Source organism: Eucalyptus grandis, chromosome 3 (assembly GCF_016545825.1).
Source record: "Eucalyptus grandis isolate ANBG69807.140 chromosome 3, ASM1654582v1, whole genome shotgun sequence".
Classification (NCBI taxonomy): Eukaryota; Viridiplantae; Streptophyta; class Magnoliopsida; order Myrtales; family Myrtaceae; genus Eucalyptus; species Eucalyptus grandis.
Window position 1 is genome coordinate 32,171,550 of NC_052614.1, and position 25,928 is coordinate 32,197,477.

The following is a 25,928-nucleotide window of genomic DNA, read 5'->3' on the forward strand; positions in this document are numbered from 1 at the left end:
ACTGCATTTAGTTTTCAAGTTTTGTTTTTAATTTATTCTAAATTATATTTTGATTTGTTAGATAAATTTTAAAATTAATCTATTTTAGTATTTAATTAGTTTATTAATCATCGATCTCCGTGAGACGATATTTTTTCTCATCATTATATTACTTGTTCGATACGTGCATTTGCGTTTAGAATTGTATGAACAATAACTCATCTATACTTAGGTTGCACACAAAAGGAAAAAGAGAAACGCGGAGACTCACGTGAGACTTTTCTGGTAGTCACTTATTTGACGAAAAAGACTTCTTCTTTTTTTTGTCATAAACAAAAAAGACTTACTAAACGCCAAAAACTTTTCTTGCTCTGAAAAAAAAAAAAAAAATGCCAAAAACTTTTGTTTTTCCTTATCTCTCCTTGTGCCAGGCAGATCACTCGAGAATTGTTGACAAGATCATGCTTCAAGCTAAACATAATCATTAAGATCCAAGTAAGATTCACCAACCGACTTGAACATGGCTACTTTGAAACGAAATGTTAAATCTTGTTCTGTCAAAAGAGAAAGCAGCCCTCATGCATTAAACTGGTCACAGCAAAAATCTACGACCCTGACCTTTAGCGACATCAGTTTCTGTCGTCCTATAGACTAATAAAAGCTTCATAGGCGGCTTCGTCATCATAATCCTTAAGACCACTTTCCGTTTCTCACGATATGATCTCCTCTGCTTGGAATGAAAAGCCCTTCAGAATGTGTAATGCTGCTGAATGGAATCGATGTCCAGGCCTTTGAGCTTGACCACGGATTCAACATGGCCTTCAGAGTGTGTAGCTCGCGAAGCCTGCAACAACAGATTCACTTTGTCTTACCATCGCATGTAGGACCTAAACGGTGAAAAGGAATTGCTAGCAGCGAATGGTTTAAACTCTGTTTCGAGAGAATAGGCACCTAAACTCAGTTAAATACAGCACGGCCTTTGAACTTTAGTTATTAGGCAAGCAAACAGGTACGAAAAGCGAAGAAGGTGGAACTACGTTTTTCAGTAAATAACACCATTTTCTTACGAGCGTTGAAGTAGGAGAATCAAGGTGCTCACCTCGCAACCTCAGCTCGTCGCTTGGCTTGCTCTGCAATCTCTGAAAGTTCCCTGTAGCTACTCTTGTCAGAGAATAGGTTGCTGCTTTCAGGAGGCTGAAGGCCGTGCAGAGTCCTCTGTGCAGTTGCCCACTGAGCTTCTCGCTCTTCTTTGCCATAGTCTTTTTTAGAAGTGAAGGCAAGTCTGCGTGATAAAATTAGCCAAAATTAATGCAATGTGGGGTTTTTCATAATACATAATCCGTGGTGGTGCCTCTTTCTTAGTGGAAATACCTTGTTCTCCAAAAGGGAATTCCATGCTCTCCTGCTCAGAATGTAGCGGATCACAAACTTAAGAATATCAAGCGGAACATATGTCACCAAGCTGTAAAGCCAGATGACACCGGCCCACCCCCATCCAGTTCCTTTTATCCTCGCGAAGCCCCTGTTTGCATAAACTGCTAAGTGTCGCAACCTGTCCATGAAAAATTTTGCATCAGGGAAGCATATTGGCGAATGGTGATTAAGATATCGGTTGTCCAAACTTTTGTGAGGACTTTTAACCATTGACCATCAGTTAAAGCTAATGAATCTGTAGTTCTCATTTCAACCGGATTCCAATGAAATTAGTCAGTAGAAAGTACCATAGCAAACTTATGCTCCCAGTAGAAGGTGAACAGACTATGACTCAGAAATTCTTACCGGCTGAGCAGCTACAAATGCGCTGACCAAGAGAAGTCCCGGGCGTTCAACAAAAGACCAGCTGTGCGATCTGGTGACAGATTAGAGGCTAACTATACTCGCAAATATAGGGCTGATATCATTTCATCAGGCTATTTCTGATTGATTTTTTACACCAAACTTGTCCTGCACCATAGAATAGGGTAGCGATATTTCATTACTTCTGGTTCCAATAATTAAACAAAACATATACGAGAGAGACAGAACTAGAAAACCACACAAGAAACGGGTTCTTATTGAGAAGCCCACATCTTTCATGGCCCAAGAGAATACAGTTATTAGTGCTAGGTAACCTCCATGAACAATTCCGGTAGCAAAATTTCTTTCAACTTCCGGCTTTCTTGCTAGGGAGATGGCTTCACTCAATCTCTAGAGATTGTCACGATCATTCCCGAGATTGGTACACAAAACTATTTAAACTTTTCTTTCTTAATCTGCTATGTTGAAAACCGGGAGTACAAGAATACACAAACCTATCATCTTATCATTGTTTAATATGGCAATGATCAAAACCATAAAGGGTGCAAAGTCAAACTTCCAGATCAAAGCAATCAACATAAAGCCAAACTGGCAAAGACTGGATGCATGAACTTTCATGAGGGAATACTTTATTATCTTGAGTCTTCATTAAGGTAGGACACTTACCGCAATACCAATCATAATGGAGATGGCATAAATCTGCAAAATTTTAGTCTTAACTCATAGTAAGCTGGGAACACAATTAGCAATATGCAGAGCCTTGGTGCATTATCCATTGGAAACACAATCCAAATCACTAACAGTGTAATCCTTCTTTGAAATATAGCCTAGCTGGTCAGCACAGAGGTAATAATGACACTCGAGCCCGTTTCAGTGAGGACAATGTCCAAGCACTTCTAGCAGCATCAGTGACATCAGCAACCGCAATCCCAATGTTCGCCTTGTTCAAAGCAGGGGCTTCATTCACGCCATCTCCAGTCACACCACATAAGTGCTTATTTCCTGCAGCTTCTTATGGTAGGATTTCACAATTCCATAAGGTGAACCAAGATAGTTCCAGGTCTTGATTGATCTGAGTAACTTCTCGATTGTGTATCTGCTTGGGTTCTTACTCGACATGCCCACAACTAAGCCACATGAATAAGATGATTAGAACAATAAATTGTGTGGAATACAATGGTCGGTCAAGATACTCTCACCTTAGAGGAAATGTATGCTGCGGAATGTCTTCTTGACAGGATGTTCCATCTGCACAGTGATTTTATAGTTAACTCACACCTCAATCACCTCCAAATATGGTTCTCCAATGATAATTTTATTTTTGGCCTTTGGGCTATGTTTGGTTGATCAAGAGGATTAAAGTATCATTAAGTATAACAGGAGATAACAATTTGCTAACCAATGGAACAAATCCACGTTGTCTAGCATGAAATTGCCATGCTTGGATAATTATGAACAAAAAGAATACGACTGTCTGAAACGGATAAAACTGACTCAATATTCTTCTACTGGTCCAATTTGACACAGAGAAACCCCACTAAGGATTTAAAAGTTGCCTGGGAATAATATGAAGAGAACTTTGAGTTACAATTCTTTCAATATCCTATAAATTTTAAGTCTGCTGAAAGTAAAAAGACAAGCTGAAGAATGGGATCAAGAGTTTCCATGAGCCCTGCAGATGATGAAAGGAAAAAGCTCGAAAGTTGTTCAGTTGCAACTTGGGTGGAATGCTACAATATACAAAATCTGAAAGGAAGGGAATGAGGCGATACTTGAGCAAGTTAACCTCCAAATGAATGGGGTTGCTGCAGCTAGAATTCTTAATAAAAACTATGTTTCAGTCATTAATTTTGAAGGGAGCAGCTCCTAATGAGGTTTAAAGCATCTATGTCTTGCTCAACCAAGGCTGCTTTGAAGCCATAATCGAGGACCGGTGTGCTTGATAGTAAGTGAGTTACTGGTTTTTACTTGTATGACTGTTTCAAAAGTTAATACCACGAAATACCTCAAACCACTATACTTATGAAAATTCGGCATAAACTAATTTTTTGACAATCAAAAGTCCCAAATTGATAGAAATGTAATAAATTTATTCAAGACTAATTTTTGACCACCAAGATCTCCAAACCTATACATTTTTGATAAATTTACCTCTATTAGCTTTTGTTAAATTAGATTAATACCACGAAAAAAAAAAAAAAAACAGCCACAATTGTGACAAACGGAGGGTAAAACCCTAAACTGGTATCTAAGTAGCATCGATACCGACACGTGACACACGACACAATACGATACGATATGTCGACATGTCGTTTCTCAAAAAACAGAGAATTCCTACACGTTGGGATACGTTGTATATTAAATATATATTTTTATATACATAATAAATTATCATTTTTTTTAATTATTTCAATCAAATTAATTTGAATCAAATTCATAAATAAATAAATAAGCCTAGAATGAATACACACTAAAAACATTAGTCCGCCATTTATTAGTGTCATTCATTATTTCAATTTGACAAATTCAACTTTATTTCAATAATTTATAAAACTTGGAGAAAAAACAAGCGATCCATATTATAAAGAATTCGCATGTTAGATATGTTGAAAGAGGAGCAAAAAAACTTAAGGGGTGAATTGCGTATCATGGGAAGTGGGAGTCAAAAGAGAAAAGAAGAATAGGTTTTTTTTCTTTCTCCATTTATTATTTTTATAATTGTGTTTTATTTTTTCACATATATATTTTGACCTCTAATTTATTTAATTTTTGAAATTGACCTCGATATTGGAATCACATGTCGGAAACTCGTATGTTAGAATTCCGACTCGAGTATCGGAGAGTGATGAGAAAGTTGACCAGGTGTCAAATTTTCTGATACATGTTGACCGAGTGTCGGAGAGTGTCCGAAAGTGTCGGACACGTGTTAAAGTGTCCAACACGATAAGAAAGCTCTTGGAGAGTGTCGGTGCTTCATAGACTGATATAGCTGTTAATTATCACGTATCATTCAACTCAGTAATTTGATAGGCAAATTTAACGGAAACTAACAGAGGGCAAATTTGTCACAGGTATATCGATTTGGAGTTTTTTGGGATTAACAGATTAGTTTGAGGTAAATCTCACACAAGTATACCAATTTGAGGTTTTTCACTATTTTAGTGTTTCTTGTGATAAGGGTTATTGAGTTTAGGGAGAGGTGTCAAAGACCTATTTTTTAATTCATTTTTAATAGATTGAATCGCACATGGGTTAGTTTAAATTTAAAAAATTGGTTGGTTGTTATGGGTTTAGAATGGCAAAGCCGACAAGATATGGATTTTAATAGGATAAGTGTATTGGAAATTCTAAAAGTTGTTATAAAAGTATAATTAAGTCATAGAACTTGTCATAAAAGTGCAATTGAATTCTAAAACTTTCAAAAGTACAATTAATTCCTAAAACTTATCAAATTGATCCAATCAAGTCCTTTCGTTAAATTCATTTTTGAATGTTTTAGGACTCGATTGTTCACTTGTGTGACCAGTTTTATGATTTGATTACACTTTCATGACAAGTTTTAGGACTTAATTGCACTTTTTGAAAGTTTTATGACTCGAATATATTTTTATGACAAGTTTTGAGACTTAACTGTACTTTTGAACAATTCAAAACTCAATTGTATTTTCATTACGAGTTTTAAGACTTTCATCATACTTAACCCAATTTTAATGCACCTGCATTAGCAAATGTTGCGCGAAAAAATGCTACAAATAGAAAGACTAAAATACAAAGAAATAAAAACTAGAGAGAGAGGCCCCATTTACCATTGTCGACGGCTGGGGTTGCACACCCTTGTGGTTGATGTGGCAGTCCTTGTCACAGCCAAGCAAAGTGTGATGAGGGCCACCAACAAGAGTAGGCAAGCAGGCTGTCGCTGGCTACGAAGGGGCAGTGCCCTTTTATATCATTGCCTTGCCTGTATGTCCGTTTCCCTCTCTTTAAACTTTTAAGGAATTAGTTTTCATTTTTTTTCATTTTTTGCACGTCAGGTTAGAATAATAAGTTGAGCATTCAAATGATTGCTCTAATTTTCATCGTATTCAAAGATCGTTTGTTTAGTTACCTATCTTTTGTAGGATTCAATATCATAATTAAACCCAAACAAAGAGTCAGGCTTAACTAATAAAGAGTCACGGGACCCCTGTTCGTAAATAAGAGGAAAATGAGGGACCGAATCCTAAGTTGGAGTTCGCCGACTGGAGGAGGGGCTGCATAGCAAATAAGAGGAATCCGAGGGACCGCTTCCGAAGTTTCTTTTTTTGGGCGGGAGCCAAAGAAGAAGCGCCTCTCGTCTCCCCCCACTTCATTCTCTGATTTCGATGGCGGATTTTCATCGGTCTCGCCCGATTCCTTCCTTTCCTTGACGAGTTTCCAAAACCCTAACCTAGCCCCCTTCTCCTCCTTCTCTTAGCCGCTTCGTACGCCTACTCCCCTGGGTATGAAACTGGGAGAGGGATCTTTGAAATAGAGTGGGAAGAGGGACGAAAACTGATTTCGTTTCGAAAGAAGATGGACATCCAGGATTCTCGCAACTGTGGACAAGGTTCCTCCGAAACAAGAGAAAACGATGTGTTTTTTAGCTTCAGCGGACAGGATGATTGCAATGACTTTGTGGATCATCTTTACCGTAGCCTCCGCCAAGCGGAGATCAGTGTGTTAAGGGATGATGACCAACTTGCCGTGGGAGAGGAGAAAGGGCCGTCGCTTACCCAAGCGATCAGGCATTCCAAGATCGCCATTCCGATCCTGTCAGAGAACTATCTGTCGAGCATGTCGTGCCGCGCAAAGCTGGCTCAGATCGTGAAGTGCCACAAGTGCCACAAGACGACGGGCCAGATCATCATGCCAGTCTTCTTCAACGTCTCGCCAGCGGTCGTAAAAAAAGGATCCTCCGATTATGAAAAGGTTATCGCCAGGCATAGACAGGAAGACCCAAAGACCCTCCAGGAATGGAAGAAAGCTCTCATCCATTTGGGATCCATCTCAGGGGGGACGAGTAATCGGTGAGTGTAATTGAGTAAGTTCGATTGAGAGTAACCTAGCATCCAAATCCCAAGCTAGCGATTACTTCAATTTAAGTTAATCTAATTAGACTAATGCTGCTAGGTGTATCAATACCTGTTGTAGCTCACTCAGATCTGGTACTGAATATGATCCGCTTGTCTACATTCTTACTCCCCGCTTGCCACATTACTTAATGTTTCAGTTTTGTTGACAAATTTCAGCGTTCTAGCGTTACACGTATCTCATAACTCAGTTTTTCCATGTTGGATCACTGCATTAAATGGGAGGCAGCGGTTATAGTTTTGATTTCATGTCAATATGGTCCAGGAGAAGGTTCTTCCTCTTGGAATCTGCATCCACAGGAAATCTAACTCTTGCAAGAAAATGCCAGTGTAGAGTGGTACCGATTTGCTTAATTTCTGTGGATGCAACTGACAACCTTTGCATCCCATCGTACTGTGCTTTGTCTGTGTTGATTTAGCAAAAACACGTGCAGCTAATTGCATGCCCTGTTTGTCTAAAGCTGATCGATGTATGATAGTTTTTTGAAGGAAAGCGTGGACTTTTTCTTGCTAACTACTTCAGAGTTTCGACATTGTTGGACTTACATTAATCTCTGTGCGTGACTTGTGCCCATGGGCACGTGTGATACAGCTCCGGCACAGATGCTTCACTCATCGATGAACTTGTCGCAAATGTGTTGAGGGCGCTGAACAGATACCTTGTTGACATCGAGCATGATGTGGAAAGAGTTATGGAATTACTAGATGAGAAATCTAGCGATGTTCGTGTAGTAGGAATACATGGCATAAGGGGCACCGGGAAGACCACAATTGCAAAGCTCATCTGCACTAGAATGTTTCGTCAATTTGATGACCGGAGCTTTTTGGAAAGCGTTAGAGAATATGAAGAAAGACAACTAGGTTTAAAATTTTTGCAACATCGGTTGTTTTCTGACCTTCTCGGTGAAACACATGGACAAATTAGTTCTTTTGAAGAGAGGATCAAGCTTCTCAAAGATCAATTCGTCTGCATGAAATTTCTTATTGTTCTCGATGATGTTGGAGCAAGCTTTCAACTTGAACAAATTCTAAGAAATCCTGATTGGTTAGGCTCGGAAGCAGGATCATAATTACCACCAGAAAAGTACAAGCTTTAGCTAAGCTTGAAGAGTCCCGAATTCATGAGGTCATGGGCATGCAAAAAGGTGATGCCCTTAAACTTTTTCACACCCAAGCCTTCAAGGAGAGGCCTGTTCCAAATGAATTCGATACTCTGTCCAAAGAAATAGTATGAACTATTGACTGGCATCCTTCGACAATTGATGTTGTCGGGTCATATCTATATTCTAAAACCAAGGGCAAGTGGGAGCAGACATTAAATAAGTTGCAAAAAGTAGACGAGTTGCAAAAAGTAGACGAGTTGAAAGAAGTACCTCGGCCACGAGTTCAACATAAATTGAAGGTAATCATTGATTCATTACCTAAGAAGCAAAGACAGATATTTCTGGACATTACTTGTTTCTTCATTGGAGAAGACAAAAGTGTTGCATGCTACCTGTGGTCTGACCATGGTCCTGCAAGCGAATCAGTATTAAAGGTGCTCGTGGACTTGTCTATTGTTAAGATTGAGAATGGTAAGCTATGGATGCACGATGAACTTCAAGATCTAGGTAGGGATATTGCCCTACCGAAAAATCTTGAACCTGAAAAGTGCAGTAGATTGTGGAGTCACCAGAGAGCCTTGGATGTGGTTGAGAATAAAAAAGTAAGACACAAATTCATCAATGTTTTTACCTTATGATTGTATGCCTTACAACTCATGTTCCTCTTTGATAGAGGAAAAATACTTATGGTGCATATGTTCCACAAAAATAAAATTTGAAAAATTTTCCTAAAAATGATCATTAACATTTTTTGAAATAATTAGTCAATGAAAATCTTTCATTGTTGATAACAATTTATGTATATATTTTCATAGACAATATAAAATATTTTGTTCATTCGTTTTTGTGAGAGATGTAAGCAAGCATTTTCAAGAAATTTATTTTAAAACATTTTTTTTATGTGAAATTCCTAAATAAAATGATTTCTTTAGTTTGAAATCCCTTGGTAACCCAAATCCTATATTCCACGTGCAGGGAATGGAAATACTTAAGGGAGTTCTTCTTGAATTTGGTAGTCAGTCACATCACAGTTTTGGACCAGCACATTTTGCGGGGATGTCAAGCATAAGATTCCTTTGATTGGATCAGGCGGACCTCACTGGAAATTTTAAGGGGTGTCTGTCAAGTTTAAGATGGCTCCATTGGCAAGGTTGTCCTTGGAATCTTCGTGCTAAGAATTTGGATTTGGAGGAGTTGGTTATTCTAGATCTTTCTTGGAGCATGGTCCATGAAAAATGGAATGGTTGGATTCAAATCCAGGTAGAGAAGTATATTATTTTTAATTTCATTTGTCAAATTGTTGCTGAAAAGTTAATTCTTTTCTTATTTTACTTTATGACAGAAAGCCAAGAAATTGAAAGTTTTGAACCTCACCGGTTGTGTTCACTTGATCAAAACCCCAGACTTATCTCATTTCAAATGTTTAGAGAGATTGATTCTTGAAAGATGCATGTGGTTGGATGAAATTGGTTCATCGGTAAAAAGTCTGCAGTGCTTGGTTTCACTAAACTTAAGGTTTTGCACTGAACTCAAAAAGTTGCCCCATGGGCTGGGTTCCCTCACATCCTTGGAAGATATTCTTATAGATGAAACTGCCATTCAAGAGATTCCTGCCTCCATCGGTGATTTGCAAAAACTTAAAAGATTCAAAGGCCTCGCAACTGTCTTTCATTGACCCAGCTGCCCGAATCAATTAGCCATGTAGAATCTCTAGAAGTCCTCGCACTGAATGGAACAGAAATAACTAAACTTCCCATGTCTGAAGTGTGACATCCCGATTTTCCAATTCTGGTTTCAATTAAATAAGTCGGGCATTTCATCTTCGCGTCTATAGCTTTCTTCTCTGAGTTGGCCACTCACGAGATAACTAGTTTATCAGGTGAAGCCGTTAAGGAATCTAAACGCAATAGACTTGAGAATTCGACCATGAATCGGCTACTCGACCGTATTAATCTGCAAGGATCATTACGACACTGTCAGAATCGAATAGAGATCAGTAATAGGTCGATTCAACTGAGATATGTGATTAGAGTGTGGGTGATTCCGCATGATCGCAATATCCTCGTCGACTGGCACTAGACCGATTCTTCTGTCGTTTTGGGTACCCCGTATCCGTAATTGAAACCTCGAGATTTCTACGACAATTGAGAGTCGCTAAGGTGTCGAAGATGCACTTTGTGGCTTGAGAATAATCAACCATAGGTCAATTGCACAGAAAATTCCTAAAAACTACCCGGTAGATTAGGAAGCGCTAAAGTCGCGCTAGATTGAATTTAATCGTGAAATTGAACCCGATTACAGAAATTGGAAGTTCTGTCAAGTCACACCATTTTAGGAATGTCGACTCATCTCCAGAAGATTTTTCTACAAACCGAGATTTTTGGCGGAAAAGCAAAGTAATGCCGTTTTTGTTCGGGATTGTCAGAGGGCCGTTTTTAATCGAATCTTTGGGATGCAAGTTGGATCATTTGACAGGGAAATGTCATGAGAAGGCCGATGACACATGGGTTAATTTAATTGAGCTTCAATTGGATGGAATTAAGTGAGAATTGATTGAATTTGATGCACAAATGTCTAAAATTCGTATGCCATGGGGCTAGGGATATTTTGCACCTATTGCCAAGCTTGTAGAGGAAGATTGGAGGAGAGAGAGTGGCTGAGGTCATGTGATGTCATGGTGGGGGCAAAGCCAATGAGAAGATGGCAAGTGTTGAGCTCTAGAGAGCCCAAGGAGACCCCCCACTCTTCAGCAGCTTCTTCTCCCTTAATCCAAGGCTTTCTCCATTGGTGTTGAAGGAGAGAAGCTCAGCAAAACCAGAGGAACCGAGCAGCACCAGCCCCTCCATCGTCGCACGCCCGGAAGGCCATCGTCGGCCGTTTTCCTCCCCTGTTTTCTCCTCGTTCCAGTTTCTGCTCCAGCCGACCTTTCGCCAAAGATTCGAGTTAAAAGTCGACTTCCCGGATGAATCAGCGAACGCTCCACCCACGTCTGTGACGAGGACATCCAGCCCGTTCCGGAGCATCCCACCGCTCGCCGGAACGATTCTCCGGTCGTCCCGAAATCTTGAGAGAAGCTGCAGCTCGCCAGACCGTCTGGTTCCGCCCTGTTCCGCCTGTTCCGCGTTTTCTTGCTGTTTCGCCCCTTTCCGACCCTTCCTTTGCCCATCCCAACCTCCTATAGGATCCCCAAGACCCCTGGGAGCCATTGGTGCCAACCACCCGCTGCCGGAGCTCCGATCGGCCCGTTTTCGCTTGAAGTTGCTGGTTTCTTCTCTGCAGTTCAGCCCAGATCTGAAGCAGAAAACCAGAAAGCTGTGAGGTCTTCGAGGCCCGTTTTAGGTGTCTTCCCGGCCTTGGTTGGTGTCACCGCCTTGAGGTTTATCGCCCGCCTTGGCGTCGTCGCGTGGACTCGCCGGAACGTTAATCCGGTGAGTTTATCCTCTAATTCTTGCTTAGTGAGTTAATGACGCTTAAGGGGTGTTTTAGATTAGTCTAATTAGGTTTATGTGATTAAATTAGATTATTTTAATATAAATTAGATTAGTTGTATGATTAGTTTAATTGATGTTTAATTAGGGCTAATTGTATGTTTAAATTAGTGTAATATAGTTTAAGCCCTAATTAATTATTTTTAATTAAATAATTATTTCGAATTTATAAATATTATTTTATTAAATTATATTATTATAAAATAATATTTAATTATTTAATTTTGACAATAAATTTAATTATTTAATAATTTCGAAAATTATGCCTGGATGGCTTGGCCGTTAGAATTTCGCGCCGATCGCAAAGAAGGCGGTCTGGTTTGTGTTAATTGTATGTTTAAATTGAGAAATTGAGTGATTGATGATTATGGTTAATAATTCCAAAACTGTGGAATTGTGTGAAATTGATGAAGTTGTGGTATTTAACTTGAAAATACCCGGTGTTGGCTTTTAGCACCGTAATTGGTTTGTATGACCGCTTGAATCGATTGGATTGATTGATTGATTGAATTGAGGTATGAGTTGGTTTATTATTGAATTATCAGCTTTGGCGAGCATTTGTTTATATTTATGTATCAGCTTGGGCGAACAATTATGATATGCACATATAGCTATAGTATACTATATTGAATATTGTGGCAGCTTCTGGTGAACTAAGATCGTTTTATCAGCTTGTGCGAGCACGATCTATATATATATCAGCTTGTGAGAGCAATGATCGTTTATCACCTTGTGAGAGCAACGATCCATATATCACCAGGCGAGCTATCATCTATGTATATATCACCATAGGCGAGCTACCATCTATATCAGCTTGTGAGAGCATTGCATCCATTTCAGCTTGTGCGAGCCATAATTGTATTGATGGATGAATAGATGGTATGGTTTAATAGATGATATGAATTGATAGATGTGTGGATCGTATGATATCAATTGGATTGACTCGAATTGATAGACCGATGGGTATGTCGAGTTTCAGCTTGTGCGAGCATTGCTTGAATATGAATTGTACCGACGTGCGAAAGGGACTAAGGCAAGGTAAGCCCTCTATCCTATTTGTGTGGCTAGAGCGCCCGAAGCGTATTTTCTTCCTAATTGAGTTTTAGAGGGTAGGACTCGCCGAGACGTAGTCTCATCCTGGGGCCAGGGATAATATTTCAGGTCCCTAGATGACGGCCGTGGAGGACCGGAAGTCCTGGAGTTCGGAAGGTGGAGGCTGAAGAATCGGTGAACGTGTTTGACAAGTTGGTCATGTGGACGCTCCCTAGTTATTGAGCCTATCTATTTTGTAGACAATCCGGTATTGTATATAAACCTGTGTGTTTATAAGAAAGCTTGATTGGTCGTGATTGATTGCCTGCTTTTCTATCCCAAGTTAAATGTTGTCAGGGGATTTGTTTCGCTTATGTATGCATAATAAAAATGAATGGGTCGGCGACGTGTCCTGGGAAGTCGCATTTCTATCGACCGCAGTGGGATGTGCGCGCGCTCGGAGGATCGGGGCGTGACATGAAGAGTTAAGAGTGCTGCAATACTTGTCAATAAGTAATTGTAGGTCAATATTGAGCTTGCCAACGTCCATTGGGACTTTGGCTTTGTTGAGTGAACTAGACCTATCAAGCACTGGGATTAATGAATTACCTGATATTGTCAACAAGTCAAATCTTTTAAGAGTGCTCAAAATTGATTCTACTTTTGTAAGAAAGCTGCCTCGCGCTATATGGAAATTGAAGAGGCTTGAAGAGCTTCACGCTTGATGTCGGAGTTTGGAGGGGAAAATTCCTAGAAAAATTAAGATGCTTTCTGCATTAAGGGTATTGAAACTTGGATACTCTCGGATTTGTGGTCTACCAGATAGCATTTCTGGACTTCCCAATCTCCAAACACTTGATCTGCTTCATTGTGACCAGCTCCGTGAAGTGCCTGAACTTCCTTCCAGTTTAATAAGCCTATCTGTTAGTTCTAAATTGATGGACAGGATCCCAGACATCAGTAGTTTGGTAAGTTGGGGGAGTTATTCTTGGGTGAAGGATCCCAGGAACCAGTGTTACTAGTTCAAGATAAAATTGAGGAGAAATAATGCACTTTGCAGCTTGGGAGTTTGTTAGAGCTGAAGATATTGCAGCTATCCATGTTAAAGATCCAACTACTACCTGTTGGGTTGCATTACCTTTATAAGCTCAGGAAGCTATCCCTTTGCTGCATTCACTTAAAAAAGCTACCACGGCTTCCTCCAGGTTTATTCACTCTATCACTTCACCATTGCAAATCGCAGACAATGCCAGATCTTTCGTATTTGGTGCTCCTGTCAGAATTCGAGCTGACCGTGCAAGAATGAAGTTCCAGGCCTTGGGAAGTTCAAATCCTTGCGAGTTTTCAGAGCATCTCACTGCAACCTGCAGCAGGTGGATGACCTGGAGAATTTGATCTTTTTAGCATCATTAAATGTTTCATACTGTCGAAGTCTTGAGAGACTTCTCGATCTATCAAAACTGACGATGCTGAAAGACATTAAAATTGAGGGCTGTCTGATGATTCCTGATGATTTTTATTATGTGGATTCACACCTGAATCTCTCCGAGGAGCAAAGCAGTTCACTAATTGAGGCGGACAGCACATCCGAGGTAACCAACGCTATTGATTTTCCCACTGGACATGTCTGGAATTTTTACAAACATGAATGAATTGCTTAAAAAAAACAAAAATGCATGGCACGATGAATACGATTTACAGGATATTTTCTCCCATTAACACATGCAGAATAATTTTGTCAAATGAAATTTGAGTCTTCAAGACTTTATATTTCTTTCAACTTCTTTAATGGGAAGAAACATGTAAGGACTCTACTTCTTTTTCTTCTTTAAAAGGGCATTTTTTTTTTCTTTTTTTAGTATTTTTTTGCGATACACAACCAAAGAGTTCTATTTGTGCCAGTTAGTATAATCATGCTTTCTGGCGGTGTTGTTACGTACGTACTCAATCCAGAACATTGAACGGTGTATTGGCATCTTAGACCTTGTTGAGGTGCGGAAAGATCTGACCGCTATACTGGTATCTTAAATTTTTTATGTAGTGCTTCTGTTATGTTCAAGTTAATTCTAAATCCAAAGTGCTGTGAATAAATTGGGAGGAGTGGCTTATAGAAGGTATTCCATTCTCCAAACTGTTCTCTTGTAATTTAGACTTGTTTGACGAGCTACTCTTCCAAGTACATAGTCTGATCAATAATGTCAATGAGATCTCAAAACTCGTTTGGTCTTTTTTCATGTTCAGTCTGTTTGAATCTAAGCATCTATCTTTAAAAACATTTGACACATGGTAGAAATCTTATTTGATGCATTAAATTCATATGCTTACACAAGTTTTGTCACAGGTGGAGTATAGCAAACCAGCTAAAACCAAACGTTATAGCAAACCAGCTAAAACCAAACGTTCTTCCTTCAAGGGCATCAAACCCATATACGAAGGTATGCTCTATCTGAGTTGTTCTATAAGATTAAGTATGAGTTCAAACTTGAAATGTAGAACACTGAAAGAGGTCATCGCTAGAAATCTGCCAGACCACAAGGATAGGCGGTTAAGGAAATATTTCAAGCTATGCTGTTGTTGTTGGAACTGGTTAAATTTTTACAAATTTTTTTGGGCCATAGAGTAAGTCTTACACATTAGCCCAAGAAGCAATCTACAACGTATTCACATTCGGCGTTTCATTTTGCTTTGACCAACTCCAGGAAGATAAGGATAACGGTAATTGTCTCCTCTGTTTGCTTAATGACTCTGGAAGTGACCCCTACTAGCCACCAGGCCCATGCTTTATCAAGTCTCGAATTCCTTTGTCCCTCCAAGGTTGCTTTCCTTGATACTAGGAAGAGAAACTTCCTTTCCAGTGGAAACACATTAGTGAATTCGTGTGGACCACCCCTTTCCAATGATTCAGAGCTTTTCCTTCCTTTGACCATTTGTTCTTCTAATGGTATTTAAGGATAAAGGATTAGTTCCCAATAGGAATCAGCCTGGAAATCCACCCAAATTGATGAGGCTCTCCAATTTTCTTGTTTTGACTAGAACCTTGATTTGGGTCTTCTGGGTGGCCTAACCAGCTTCCAGTCTTCTTGTTCCGTTCTTGGCTGATTCCAATCACCCTTTTAGATTTATTTGCTATCACTTGGCTTAGTCCATGGGGTGAAAATCCGGCTTCTGCCGATTCAGCCAAATGTACCTACTTCGAATGCATGAAGGATATCTCTTACGAATCCTTTATGAGCCGTTTTTACAAGGACTCAAGCGAAGTTACCAAGAAAGAGCATGCAGCCTTTTTGTTGTTTTGGCTGTCCCAATACGTCCTTTTTTCACCTGTCGCTAAGAGTTTCCAAGGATTTAGCAAACCTGGCCTTTTACCTTGCTGAGACCAAGCTTTTCACTTTGGGGCTTCTCATACTAGCTGTTATCTACGGGGGCCTAAATCCCGCAGCTATGTCCATCTATGGGGACAAATTCGATGTCTTCTTTGGTCATTTCTAGGTCCTTCAGGCATGGGCAAAGTTGTTTTTCCCTTCTTTGTTTTCAGACGTCAAGCATGCCGTGCCTCGCACCAGACATATTACTGCTGAACCTTATTTTCTAGACACCAAAGAGTGTAGACTATAGAGTTACCGGCTCAAAACCATTCCTGCAGGTGTTTCTTCTTTTCAGTACTTTCAGAGCTGGCTTCTATGACCATGTGCTTGTCCCAGCTGACTTCTGCCCTCTTCGTGTCCTCGACTTTGTCAATGTCTTCAACTTCGTCTTCTCCAACAGAACACAGAAATTCTGGCTCTTTGTTCTTACTCCTGTGGACCTTCCTCTATAGTTGTCGGTGAAAGGGAGACTCCAGCCTGGATTAGAAATGTTCTCTCTGCAATATTGTGCATGGCAATTTGGGCTTACCCAGGGCATCCCTATGCCTATCCTCTAATCAATGGAGTATCCATTCTGGAAGAGAAACCACTACGTCTCGACCAGCAATAGTCCCTTCGAATGTTGTCATCAAATTATGGATGATATTTTTAATCAGCATGTCGTCAAAGAGTTTCGACCCCATCCTGGAGTTACCAGCAAATTCACCGACTGGTGGGTTTCTTACCACAAGGACATATTCAAGGAGGACTTCAGCTCCGCCATTAAAAAAGTGAAAGTTAACGATCTTTTTCCTTCTAAGACCAAGAAACCCCAAAAACACTCTTCTCCCGGCACTCGTAAGGCCTCAAAAAACACAAAGACATCATGTAGTTACCTAGATGATCAGTTTAATTTCAATCTCATGCACTGAAATTTTATCTATGTTTACCTTATGGGTGACACCCTGAATTAATTTATTTGAGATATTATTCGCTTTGACTCATCCCATACTGAGTTGTCTCTCATCCCGACAATTACTCCTTGCATCCGTTGAACTGGGTTGTTACAGGCCCATTAGCTTTCGTATGACTCGTCCTTGAATCGCACACCTCCCAAAGGGGTTTTTGCTGTGTTACCACATTGCCCCATAATTAACTCACTTAAGGCATTTAGCATATCTCATATCAAAACTCATGGTTTTGCTTTTCGGGATACATGTAGGCAGTTTCTCAATAGATCATGCCGAGAAAATTAATTATAGAATTTTTGACAGAAAGGTGGAATATATCTTTTCAGGAAATGAAGGCGGGATTGACAATATCAGGAGCAATGATGACCAATTGAAGTGGCTTGATAGCCATTCTGATGGTGGCATTAAATGGAAATTGATAAAAAAAATCCTTGTGTCAGATAAAGAAATTGGTAAGGGAAGTAGTGGGACCATTGTCTATGAGGGCATGTATGAAGATCGACGTGCTGCAGTGAAATGCCTTGTCAGGGGTCATCATGATGTCGCCATGGTAGAGATTCAGAATTTGATATTATCTGACCAACATGAAAATATTGTTCGATATTATGGGATGGAGGAAGACCCGAAATTCATCTATCTTGCACTAGAGCACTGTATTTGCAGCTTAGATGATTTAATTCAAGCACATTCAGATTCTTCTGATAACTCTGTGTTCCCTGATGATTCAGCATCAATGAATGCTTATAAAATCAAATTGGGTTCTGTTAGGGATAAGATGCAGGATGTTGAGTTGTGGTCGGCAGATGGTTATCCCTCGCCTCAGTTACTGAAACTAATGAGGTAATTTTTTATGTTTCGACGTGCCAAAAGATATGGTTAGAGAGATAATTGCAGTATCTTGCTTATAGCCACACCTACAATCGATATATATATATATACAGTAGTTAGCTTGCTTACAGTTGTTTTACCTGACTCAGAAGCATCTCATAGAGATCACTACCTTCATGTACTCTTCTTTACTAGCTCAATTGGGTATCGGGTGCTAGTGGAAGGACTCAATAGCTCTCTTGCAAAAACTTCAAAGTGATGCATGATACAGGGAATTATTAGGCCCCTACCTTGACTGTGGTGATCCTAATACGATCAACATCGTGGGCTGAGTTTTGAACCTTGCAGCTTCCTTTCTAGAGTTATAGGATAAGTTCAATCCCACTATCAAGGCTAAACTCTCAGTTTTCTTCTCATTGAAATCAATTAGGTGTCATCAATTACGTAGTGATAAATCCATTGATTTTTCTATATTGATAACATCAGTAAACCTTCTTTCTTTTTGATTCGTGAATGCTGCAGAATCCTCATGCACTCAAATCGGTAAATGTTGGTGTGATTGATATGGTGATCAAATTTTGTACTGAATTTTTCATTGTAAAGTTTACGTAAAGAACCTGCAAAAGGTTTTTCTTTAACCTCGAGTGTACTTCTGGCACCCTTACTAGGTCTTAGCGTGTTAGAGAAATTCCTTAATTTCATATGGCTTAGTATAGGTATCTAATGTGTTCATGTGGTGAGGCTACTATTTGGTTCTAGATACATTGTTGATTTAAGTCATGATGTCTTCTCTATATTATGATACAGCGATGTGGTATCAGGACTCAGCCATTTGCATAACTTGGGAATGATCCATTGGGGCATAAAGCCTCAAAATGTCTTGATTGCTAAGAATCCCTCGTTTGGTGCTAAGCTATCTGATATGGGAATTAGCAAATGCCTTTCGAAAGATAAATCTTCCTTGGGAAATCATGCTACTGGTAAGTACTCATAGTAGCTTTATCCAGACCTTTGATCTTCTTTTCTTAGAGAATGATCTGTGCATAATCTGAATCTATACAGTGATAAATCATCTTCAGATTCCTGGCCAGAAATTTCAAACCTATAATTTCACTCATTTGAGCAATCTCTACTTTTAAAGAAGAACGTCATGCTGAAAGTTAGGTTGCTTTGTGTTGCTTCGTATGTTGTGGTAAAGTTTGTGGAGATTTAATAGTCCCTTCTTTGATTGGTGAATCTATCATATCCATCTATACATGGTCCAAGTGATGAGGGCCCTTTTATTGATCTTCGATGTTTTTCTTGCAGTTTGTGGAATCACAGGATGGCAAGCACCTGAACAGCTCTATCCTGGTGGGCGCAAAACGCAAAAAGTGGATATGTTTAGTTTAGGACGTGTCTTGTTCTTTTGTGTCGCTCGTGGAAAACATCCATTTGGTAAACCTATAGAACGTGACTTCAACATTGATCGCGACATAAAGGACCTTTCTTGGGTGGAATTCATGCCAGAAGCTCATGATCTTATTTCGCGTTTACTAGACCAAGATCCCGATTTGAGGTGAGTTTTTTGGCACCCTTAATTTGCATCACTACCATTTACATTCAGCCATTTGATAGATTTTAGAACCATTGTTGGTTGACTAAATCTCATTTTACTGGATCATTTAATCTCATGAGTATTAAAGGTGGCCTCAAATTCGTCAAACATGGCTTATATCTGTCCTGCTGTGGGGCTCCACTTGATGATAAAAAAATGTGTAGAAACCACTCATTTCTTTTGTCAATTGACAATAGAAGCTGAAGAAAAGGTTGACCATGTGAAAACCTAAATCCCTTTGACAACTGTGATATTCCAATGAAGGATGATCATTGCCGGAAGCCCAGTTATTAGGGTTATAAGTTTGTCACCCACCCATGAACAAATAAATTCCAGTCATTCCTAGTGCAGTATTAGATTTGCTATACGTGCACCGAAGAGAATTTCGTATGAAGATTCCGGGGGTTTTAGCATATGGCACGAATCCAAGGGACAGGATGATTAGATTGCTAGTTTAAGGTACTTTTGAGTAAATAATTCGTAGGTTCTTGTTGTAGTGAAACAACTACTGCCTTCATCCTGGACTTGTGAGTTGTGAAGTGCATGCAAATTTTCAGACATTTTGATTACTCTTTATTGAGCTAATGCAATTTTTATTGTTTTAAAGATTGCGCGAATCCCAAACTTGCGATGCTTTTAAACTCAAGTAGTCGGTCTTTTCAGTATTGTTCATGTAATTGATTTCTTGGAAATGTTGGGCCAATAGTAAATTACTTTTTATGACTAAGCAGGCCAACGGCATTGGAGGTGCTGGACCATCCATTTTTTTGGAGTTCAAAAATGAGACTGACCTTTCTTCATGACGTCGGCAATGAAGTAGAATCGGAAGAAGGCAATTCAGATTTTCTCAAAGCATTGGCCAACATTGCGCAATTGGCTTTTGATGGGAATTGGATAGAGAAAATAGATAAAGGTCTTATGGACGACCTACGTCTACACAGACGCAAGCCCTATGACGGTAGTTGTGTCGGAGACTTATTGATATTCGTGCGAAATGTGTTCAACCAACTCAAGAAAGCTCCAGAAAGGTTTAAGGTACTCTCTCGCTCTCTCTCTGGAACAATGGTGATATCTACAGCTGCATGCATGCAAGGTTCATATCTGTTGTTGCTTTGATGATTCTGGCAGGTCGAAGTGCATTATGATATTTCAAAGCGGTGTCCCAAAGCTGCAAAAAGGAGAAATTGCTTGCGGGAGTACTTTCTAAGTAACGTGCTTTTGACCCTTCGACTGCTTCCCACAGTGATTCCTTCTTCAAGCCAGCAGGGTTGACCATGAATATTACAGGACATGCCACCTGTCTTTTTTTGTTGTGTCTACTGTCTTGGTTACGTGGATCAAGCTGGACGAACGTCAGGCTGTTCGTATTATTCCTTAATATCAAGTTTTAAATAATTTTATAGTATACTATTGCCGCATACTTTAAATGTTTAATGTATTGTTATTGATATTGCATAAACAAATATTGTATTTCAATGTCATGCAATTTGTTTTTCAATATCCAATTTTTAAATTTAACTCGTGTACTTTTTTCAAAAAAATTAATTTAGCGGAAAAAAAGGGGCCCAGGCACACGCTTGGGCCGACATGGCCCGGTGGTCAGCCCTCGTAGACACTTTCATCAACAAAAAGTACCGTCACCCCCTTATTAGGTTAGCAACTTCTTCACCAAGCTTGTAATTTTTTCCATATGCAACCCAAATATCTAAAGAAAAATATTTACGTTAAGCAAATCTCAATGAAGTGGGCAGCATTCTCAATTATAAAAGAAATGTCACTCAACTCACAAGTATTTGCCAATGAAATAAATATCGCTATTATTTTGAAGTATTTACCCACATGGTTAACGATTTTTTTGTGTAATTTCTACCATATCTTGCATAGTTTATAATTTTCTCTCAATCAAGGGAATTAAAAGTTGAATCTACACGTAATTAGAATATAAAAAATAACATTCATGTATTTCAAAACCTCAAAAAGAAATAAATGGCAATAAAATGCATTAATAGTTCTAAACCTCACATAAAGTGGACGAAAAATCTTATCTATCGTCTTTCTCTAAACAAATTTGTGTACATCTAGTTTGTCCAATGAAGCAGTTCTAGTTTCACAAATTTTCAAATCAAGTCTATCTGACACAAAATCAAACTAAATTCAGGAGATGTGGCATCAAATGACCCCAAAGTATGATGTGAAAAAACATATGGATGCGTGTGTGAAAAAAATAGCCAATATAGATAGTATTGAAGTATGACTCATTACCCATTGTTGACGCTCTTGTGGATGTCTATATTGAAAAGAATTTAATCATGTTGTACTCACTATGACATCACTTGATAGTCATGTCAGCTAGATTTGGCCACACATTTGGTGTCCAAGGGATTTGATTAAAAAAATTGCGATAGGAAGATCTCATTAGATAATTAAAAGTATAAGAACTTGATTAGAAAACGAAGTAAAAATAAGACTATAGGAACCAAAAGTAAGTTTTTTTTGTAAAATAATATTTGGCTCTTGCCCCTTGCCCCTCCCCCCTCTCTCTCTCCTTCAGATGTTGCAAGTTTATTATTTTATTTTGTTTTATTCTTATCACATATAATGGGTGAGAATATCTCGAGTCCAAGAAAAGAGTTAATCTCTCTCTCTCATTGCTTTAGATGTCAAGTATATTATTTTATTTTGTTTTATTCTTACCACATGTAATGGGTGAGAATGTCTCGAGTACAAGAAAAAGGTTAAAGACATAAATAATATTATTATCAGACAAACCATGCACTTTTGATACTATGGCTCCAACATTTATTTGCAACCGACCCATCCAAAACAATCATCAATAATTAAGTTACTTTTGAATTTTTTCGGTAAAAGTTACTTTTGAAATTGTTGCGTGTGAGAAGTTCTAATATAGTTCAAAATAGAAAAAATTCTAATATAGGATGAGTCACTAACACCTTATCATTTTCCAACAATTTAAAAAGTTTTCTTACATTTTATTTTTTGACCCTAGTCATCACATAATTGTGATTATAGAGCGTACTATAATTTCTTATCATATTCACCACGCAAAGCTTAGCGAGCGTCAAACATAAAAGTTGAAGTTCCTAATTACAAAATTTCACGAGGCTGTGCAGTTCAACTACCCTGATTCCCTTGAGTTCCTTCAGATCTCTACCATCTTATCTCATATTCACCCTCCTCTCTCGATCCAAACTCAACCCAACATCGATCCACTCTCTCGCCTTTACCAAAAAATAAACTACCCTGATTCCCCACGTGTCAGTAAACAATTGGTTGCACAATGCTCACTTTTCTACAAACAGACTATATAGACGTCGCATATTGTAAGGCAACTAATGCATGACACAGTGATAAAAGCACCCGGTCTGTGGGGATGGGGGTGCTAGGAATCGAATCTGCCACCCCACCAAATTCGTTTTTTTTTTTTTATCAAGATTTCTCTACCTTTTTCTTAAATTATTGTATTTGTTATCTTTTGCATACTTTTAATTCTCATTGATTTTTATAGAAAAAATTTATTTTATTTTATTTATTTCTTTCTTTTCAATCCATTTATTGTGTCCATTTATTAGCTTAACTTAAATCTACCTCGATCAATCCTTTTTCTAATAAAATTCAAGTACAATCAAATTGTCACATGTTCTTGTCTTAGATAAAAAGGTACTATCTAGACATTATTATCGGATATTATTTTACTTTTCCTCATCGATCCATTTAGGTGTCCCTTTGTAAGACTTAAAATTCCTTTTTCACTTTGAATTTCATTCAAATTAATCCATAAATATTTGCTTGAAATCAAATTTAAGAATATTTTTAAATCGGTGTACCTTAGAAGACGATGTCACCACTTCGATGTTGTCATCAAATGTTACAATGCTAATATCTTTGAATCAGTCATCAATCATATTATATAATGAAAACTTCACAAGACATCACATATTTTATTGTCACATTTTTTTTTGTTGACCCAGGACCGCCGTACAGCCGGCGGCGTAAATCCGGGGAACCCAAGGGGACCCACCTCCCCTAGGTCGCGGGTGAGTCGCACAAACGCAAACCACGCAACCACCAATGGGGTGGGTTTTATTGTCGCATTTTGTTAGCTAAAATAAATGATAATTAGCCAACGCTGCTTACTATTCAAAAAATTGTCAAAATTACGAAAAAAAAGTTAATATTACAATAAAACATCAGATGTCATTTGTCTATCTGGTCCTTTTGGTTATTTTTTGTCCTGCAATATCCACATGTATATTTACTAGTGAGATCATAATGTGCAGAAAAATGTAACGATATCCGTTCACTAAAACATTAATAGAAAAGGAAGACAGTTTTTTTTTTCTTAATTTTGATGCTCATCTGTAATGAACTCCAAGTGCATTAGGCATCATGCCGTGATTGTGAAGATAGTCATCGCCTTGACTGACTGAGAGCAGTAAGCTCGTGGCGGGTCATTGCCTTCCTTGGACGTTGTCCTACATCCAATTTTATCATTTGGCCACATCCTCCAACAAGAATCTCCCTCTATCTTCCAAAAAATAGACTAAAGGAGTGTTTTCAAAGCGTGCGAGGGAGAGGGGTTAGTGTATGGTAGTTATATCTAAAGCTCAATTATATAATTAAGAGTTAATATCATGAAAGATCCTAAATTCATATATCTATGATAAATTTACCTCAAACTGACTTTCTCACCATAAAAAATTTCAAACTAGTACATCCATAACTAATTTACCTTCCATTAGTTTAGGTTAAATTTTATTATCATATTGCTAAGCTGAATGACACATATAAGTTGACATGTGTACCAATTTAAGGTTTTACCATTTGTTTGTTACATCTCTACTAGTTTATAGTTTTTCGTAAAATTAACCCAATTTAACAAATATTAACGGAGGGTAAATATGTTATAAAGGTATCGCTTTGAGATTTTTAATGATAAAAAAATTAGTTTAGAATAAATTTGTCATAGATACGTATCAATTTGGGATTTCTAATAATAAAAAAATTAGTTTGGAGTAAATTTATCATAGGTATATTAGTTTAGGGTTTTTTGTAGTATTAACCCTCAATTAAAAATGTTTTACAATAATGCTTATTGTTCATCAATCTAAAAATACGACAATAACAATCATTCTATAATAAAATAGTGGTTTTTAACAACATAATCGATGGTATTTTTAATTATTATCATGAATTTTGATAAGTTAACTGTGATTTTAGGATAATTTTTTCTAAATGAATTATAATGTGTATTTGTATATTATATTAGATTCATTAGAATCAATATCCCATTCTATTTTCACAATACATTTCTCATAACAAAGCAAAAGAACCTTCATTGTATCTACCCCGTAAACTTAATAAATAGAAAGTTATTTCATTCCGTTTTCATTGTACCAGACACAAATTTAATGGAAATTGAATAGTTTATGGCTAATTGGTGTCGCTTAGGCATCGAACTTTGTAGGATGCCACATATTAAAGACCACGTGTGCGTTGTGTGTCTCCAGATCAATTCAAAAAAAGAAAATAATTTAATTTGCAAGAAAAAGTTTAAGGATCCCAGCATACATTTTGCAAAAGTTTCAAGTTTATTGGCTTTCGTATGTATATATATATATATATATATGAGAAAATATTCAGTGGCTTGTAAGCATCACGTCAATAGCTGATATATCCAATTAGATTTTGACACGTGGATATTGACATGGAAATGAAAATTAAAAAAATTCCTCTTTTCTCGTCCATCTTCCACCTCTGCTCCGCCTGGGCTCGGCTATCTCCACTGCCCAAGCCGCCGCCGCCGCCTTGAACCATTGCCTCACCGTGGCCGTCATGGCCTGCGACAAAACTGTTGAGCTGGTTGCCAGCAGCCATGGACGAGCCAAGACTCGAGCTCAAAGCTGTTGAGCAGCAAACCAGATCTGGAGATGCAGAGGAGCGGTCGGCCATGGACGGCTTCTCGGTCTGCGGCAAAGCTGTTGAACTCGTCTCCGGCAGCCATGGACGAGCCAAGACTCAAGCTCAGAGAACAAACCAGATCTGGAGATGACCTCCGCGTCCACCCTCTCCGTCTTCCCGTCGGATATGGAACTGAGGCACGGGCGGAAGAGACGGCCAAACTGGTTTGATGCGGCGCCGGCAACTCCGACTCTGCTGGTGGCGACGACGGAAGGAGGGGCGGCGGTTGGGCTCGTGCGTGCTTGAAAAGAAAAGAAAAGACAAAAAAGCACTGAATACTCAATGGTCGGCAGGTTAGAAAGGTCCCTATGCGTGGATGAAAAGAAAAGAAAAGACAAGTAGAAAAAAGCGTCACAAAAGGAGAGGGGAGAGCATCTCATGTGCCCTGAGCCCTGCCTTCCCAGACAGAGGGTGAAGTTCTCCGAACTTGCTTCCTTGAGATTGGAGGTCTGAGAAACTTTGTGTTGAGATCAACTTGTGAATTATGGCCAATACAAGGTATATAAGCAGTGATTTCAAATCCATAGGTTAATCTTACAAACTCTACCGTTGAGTTAGCAACCCGAAAAAAATTATGATATGTAGATACAATCGGAATAAAATAAAGAAATTCAATTGCACGGTGCAATCAAAACAGTGGGATATCATTGAGAAATAGGAATCCGTGTTATCAAAAATCCCTGGGGGAAAAATAGAGATGTC

The 25,928-nt window shown here is 38.6% G+C and overlaps 3 protein-coding genes across 3 annotated transcripts; 2 read left to right on the top strand and 1 right to left on the bottom strand.

The window, feature by feature from the left end:
* Positions 1-398: 398 nt before the first annotated feature.
* Positions 399-1,623, bottom strand: LOC108958173 (plasma membrane ATPase 4). Its single transcript, XM_039309557.1, is given in 4 exon segments — positions 399-801; positions 804-823; positions 1,079-1,261; positions 1,331-1,623. Coding segments are annotated over 4 exon segments (570 nt in total). The 3' UTR covers positions 399-727.
* A 4,493-nt stretch (positions 1,624-6,116) lies between these two features.
* Positions 6,117-8,230, top strand: LOC108958541 (disease resistance protein RUN1-like). Its single transcript, XM_018870871.2, has 2 exons — positions 6,117-6,821; positions 7,477-8,230. The coding sequence occupies exons 1-2, from the start codon at positions 6,328-6,330 to the stop codon at positions 7,952-7,954; spliced, it is 972 nt and encodes a 323-aa protein (XP_018726416.2). The 5' UTR covers positions 6,117-6,327; the 3' UTR covers positions 7,955-8,230.
* Positions 8,231-13,817: 5,587 nt separating this feature from the next.
* LOC108958178 (serine/threonine-protein kinase/endoribonuclease IRE1a-like) lies at positions 13,818-20,386 on the top strand. Its single transcript, XM_039308509.1, has 6 exons — positions 13,818-14,099; positions 14,849-14,942; positions 17,149-17,662; positions 18,458-18,630; positions 18,959-19,208; positions 19,979-20,386. Exons 1-6 carry the CDS (start codon positions 13,974-13,976, stop codon positions 20,361-20,363), a joined length of 1,542 nt encoding a protein of 513 aa, XP_039164443.1. The 5' UTR covers positions 13,818-13,973; the 3' UTR covers positions 20,364-20,386.
* Positions 20,387-25,928: the final 5,542 nt, after the last annotated feature.

Coding starts and splice junctions, on each gene's coding strand:
- LOC108958541 (XM_018870871.2), top strand. CDS start 6,328: ATGGACATCCAGGATTCTCGCAACTGTGGACAAGGTTCCTCCGAAACA. Junction 6,822..7,476: donor TCAGGGGGGACGAGTAATCG/GTGAGTGTAATT, acceptor CGTGTGATACAG/CTCCGGCACAGATGCTTCAC.
- LOC108958178 (XM_039308509.1), top strand. CDS start 13,974: ATGCTGAAAGACATTAAAATTGAGGGCTGTCTGATGATTCCTGATGAT. Junction 14,943..17,148: donor CATCAAACCCATATACGAAG/GTATGCTCTATC, acceptor ATATCTTTTCAG/GAAATGAAGGCGGGATTGAC. Junction 18,631..18,958: donor CTTGGGAAATCATGCTACTG/GTAAGTACTCAT, acceptor TTTTTCTTGCAG/TTTGTGGAATCACAGGATGG.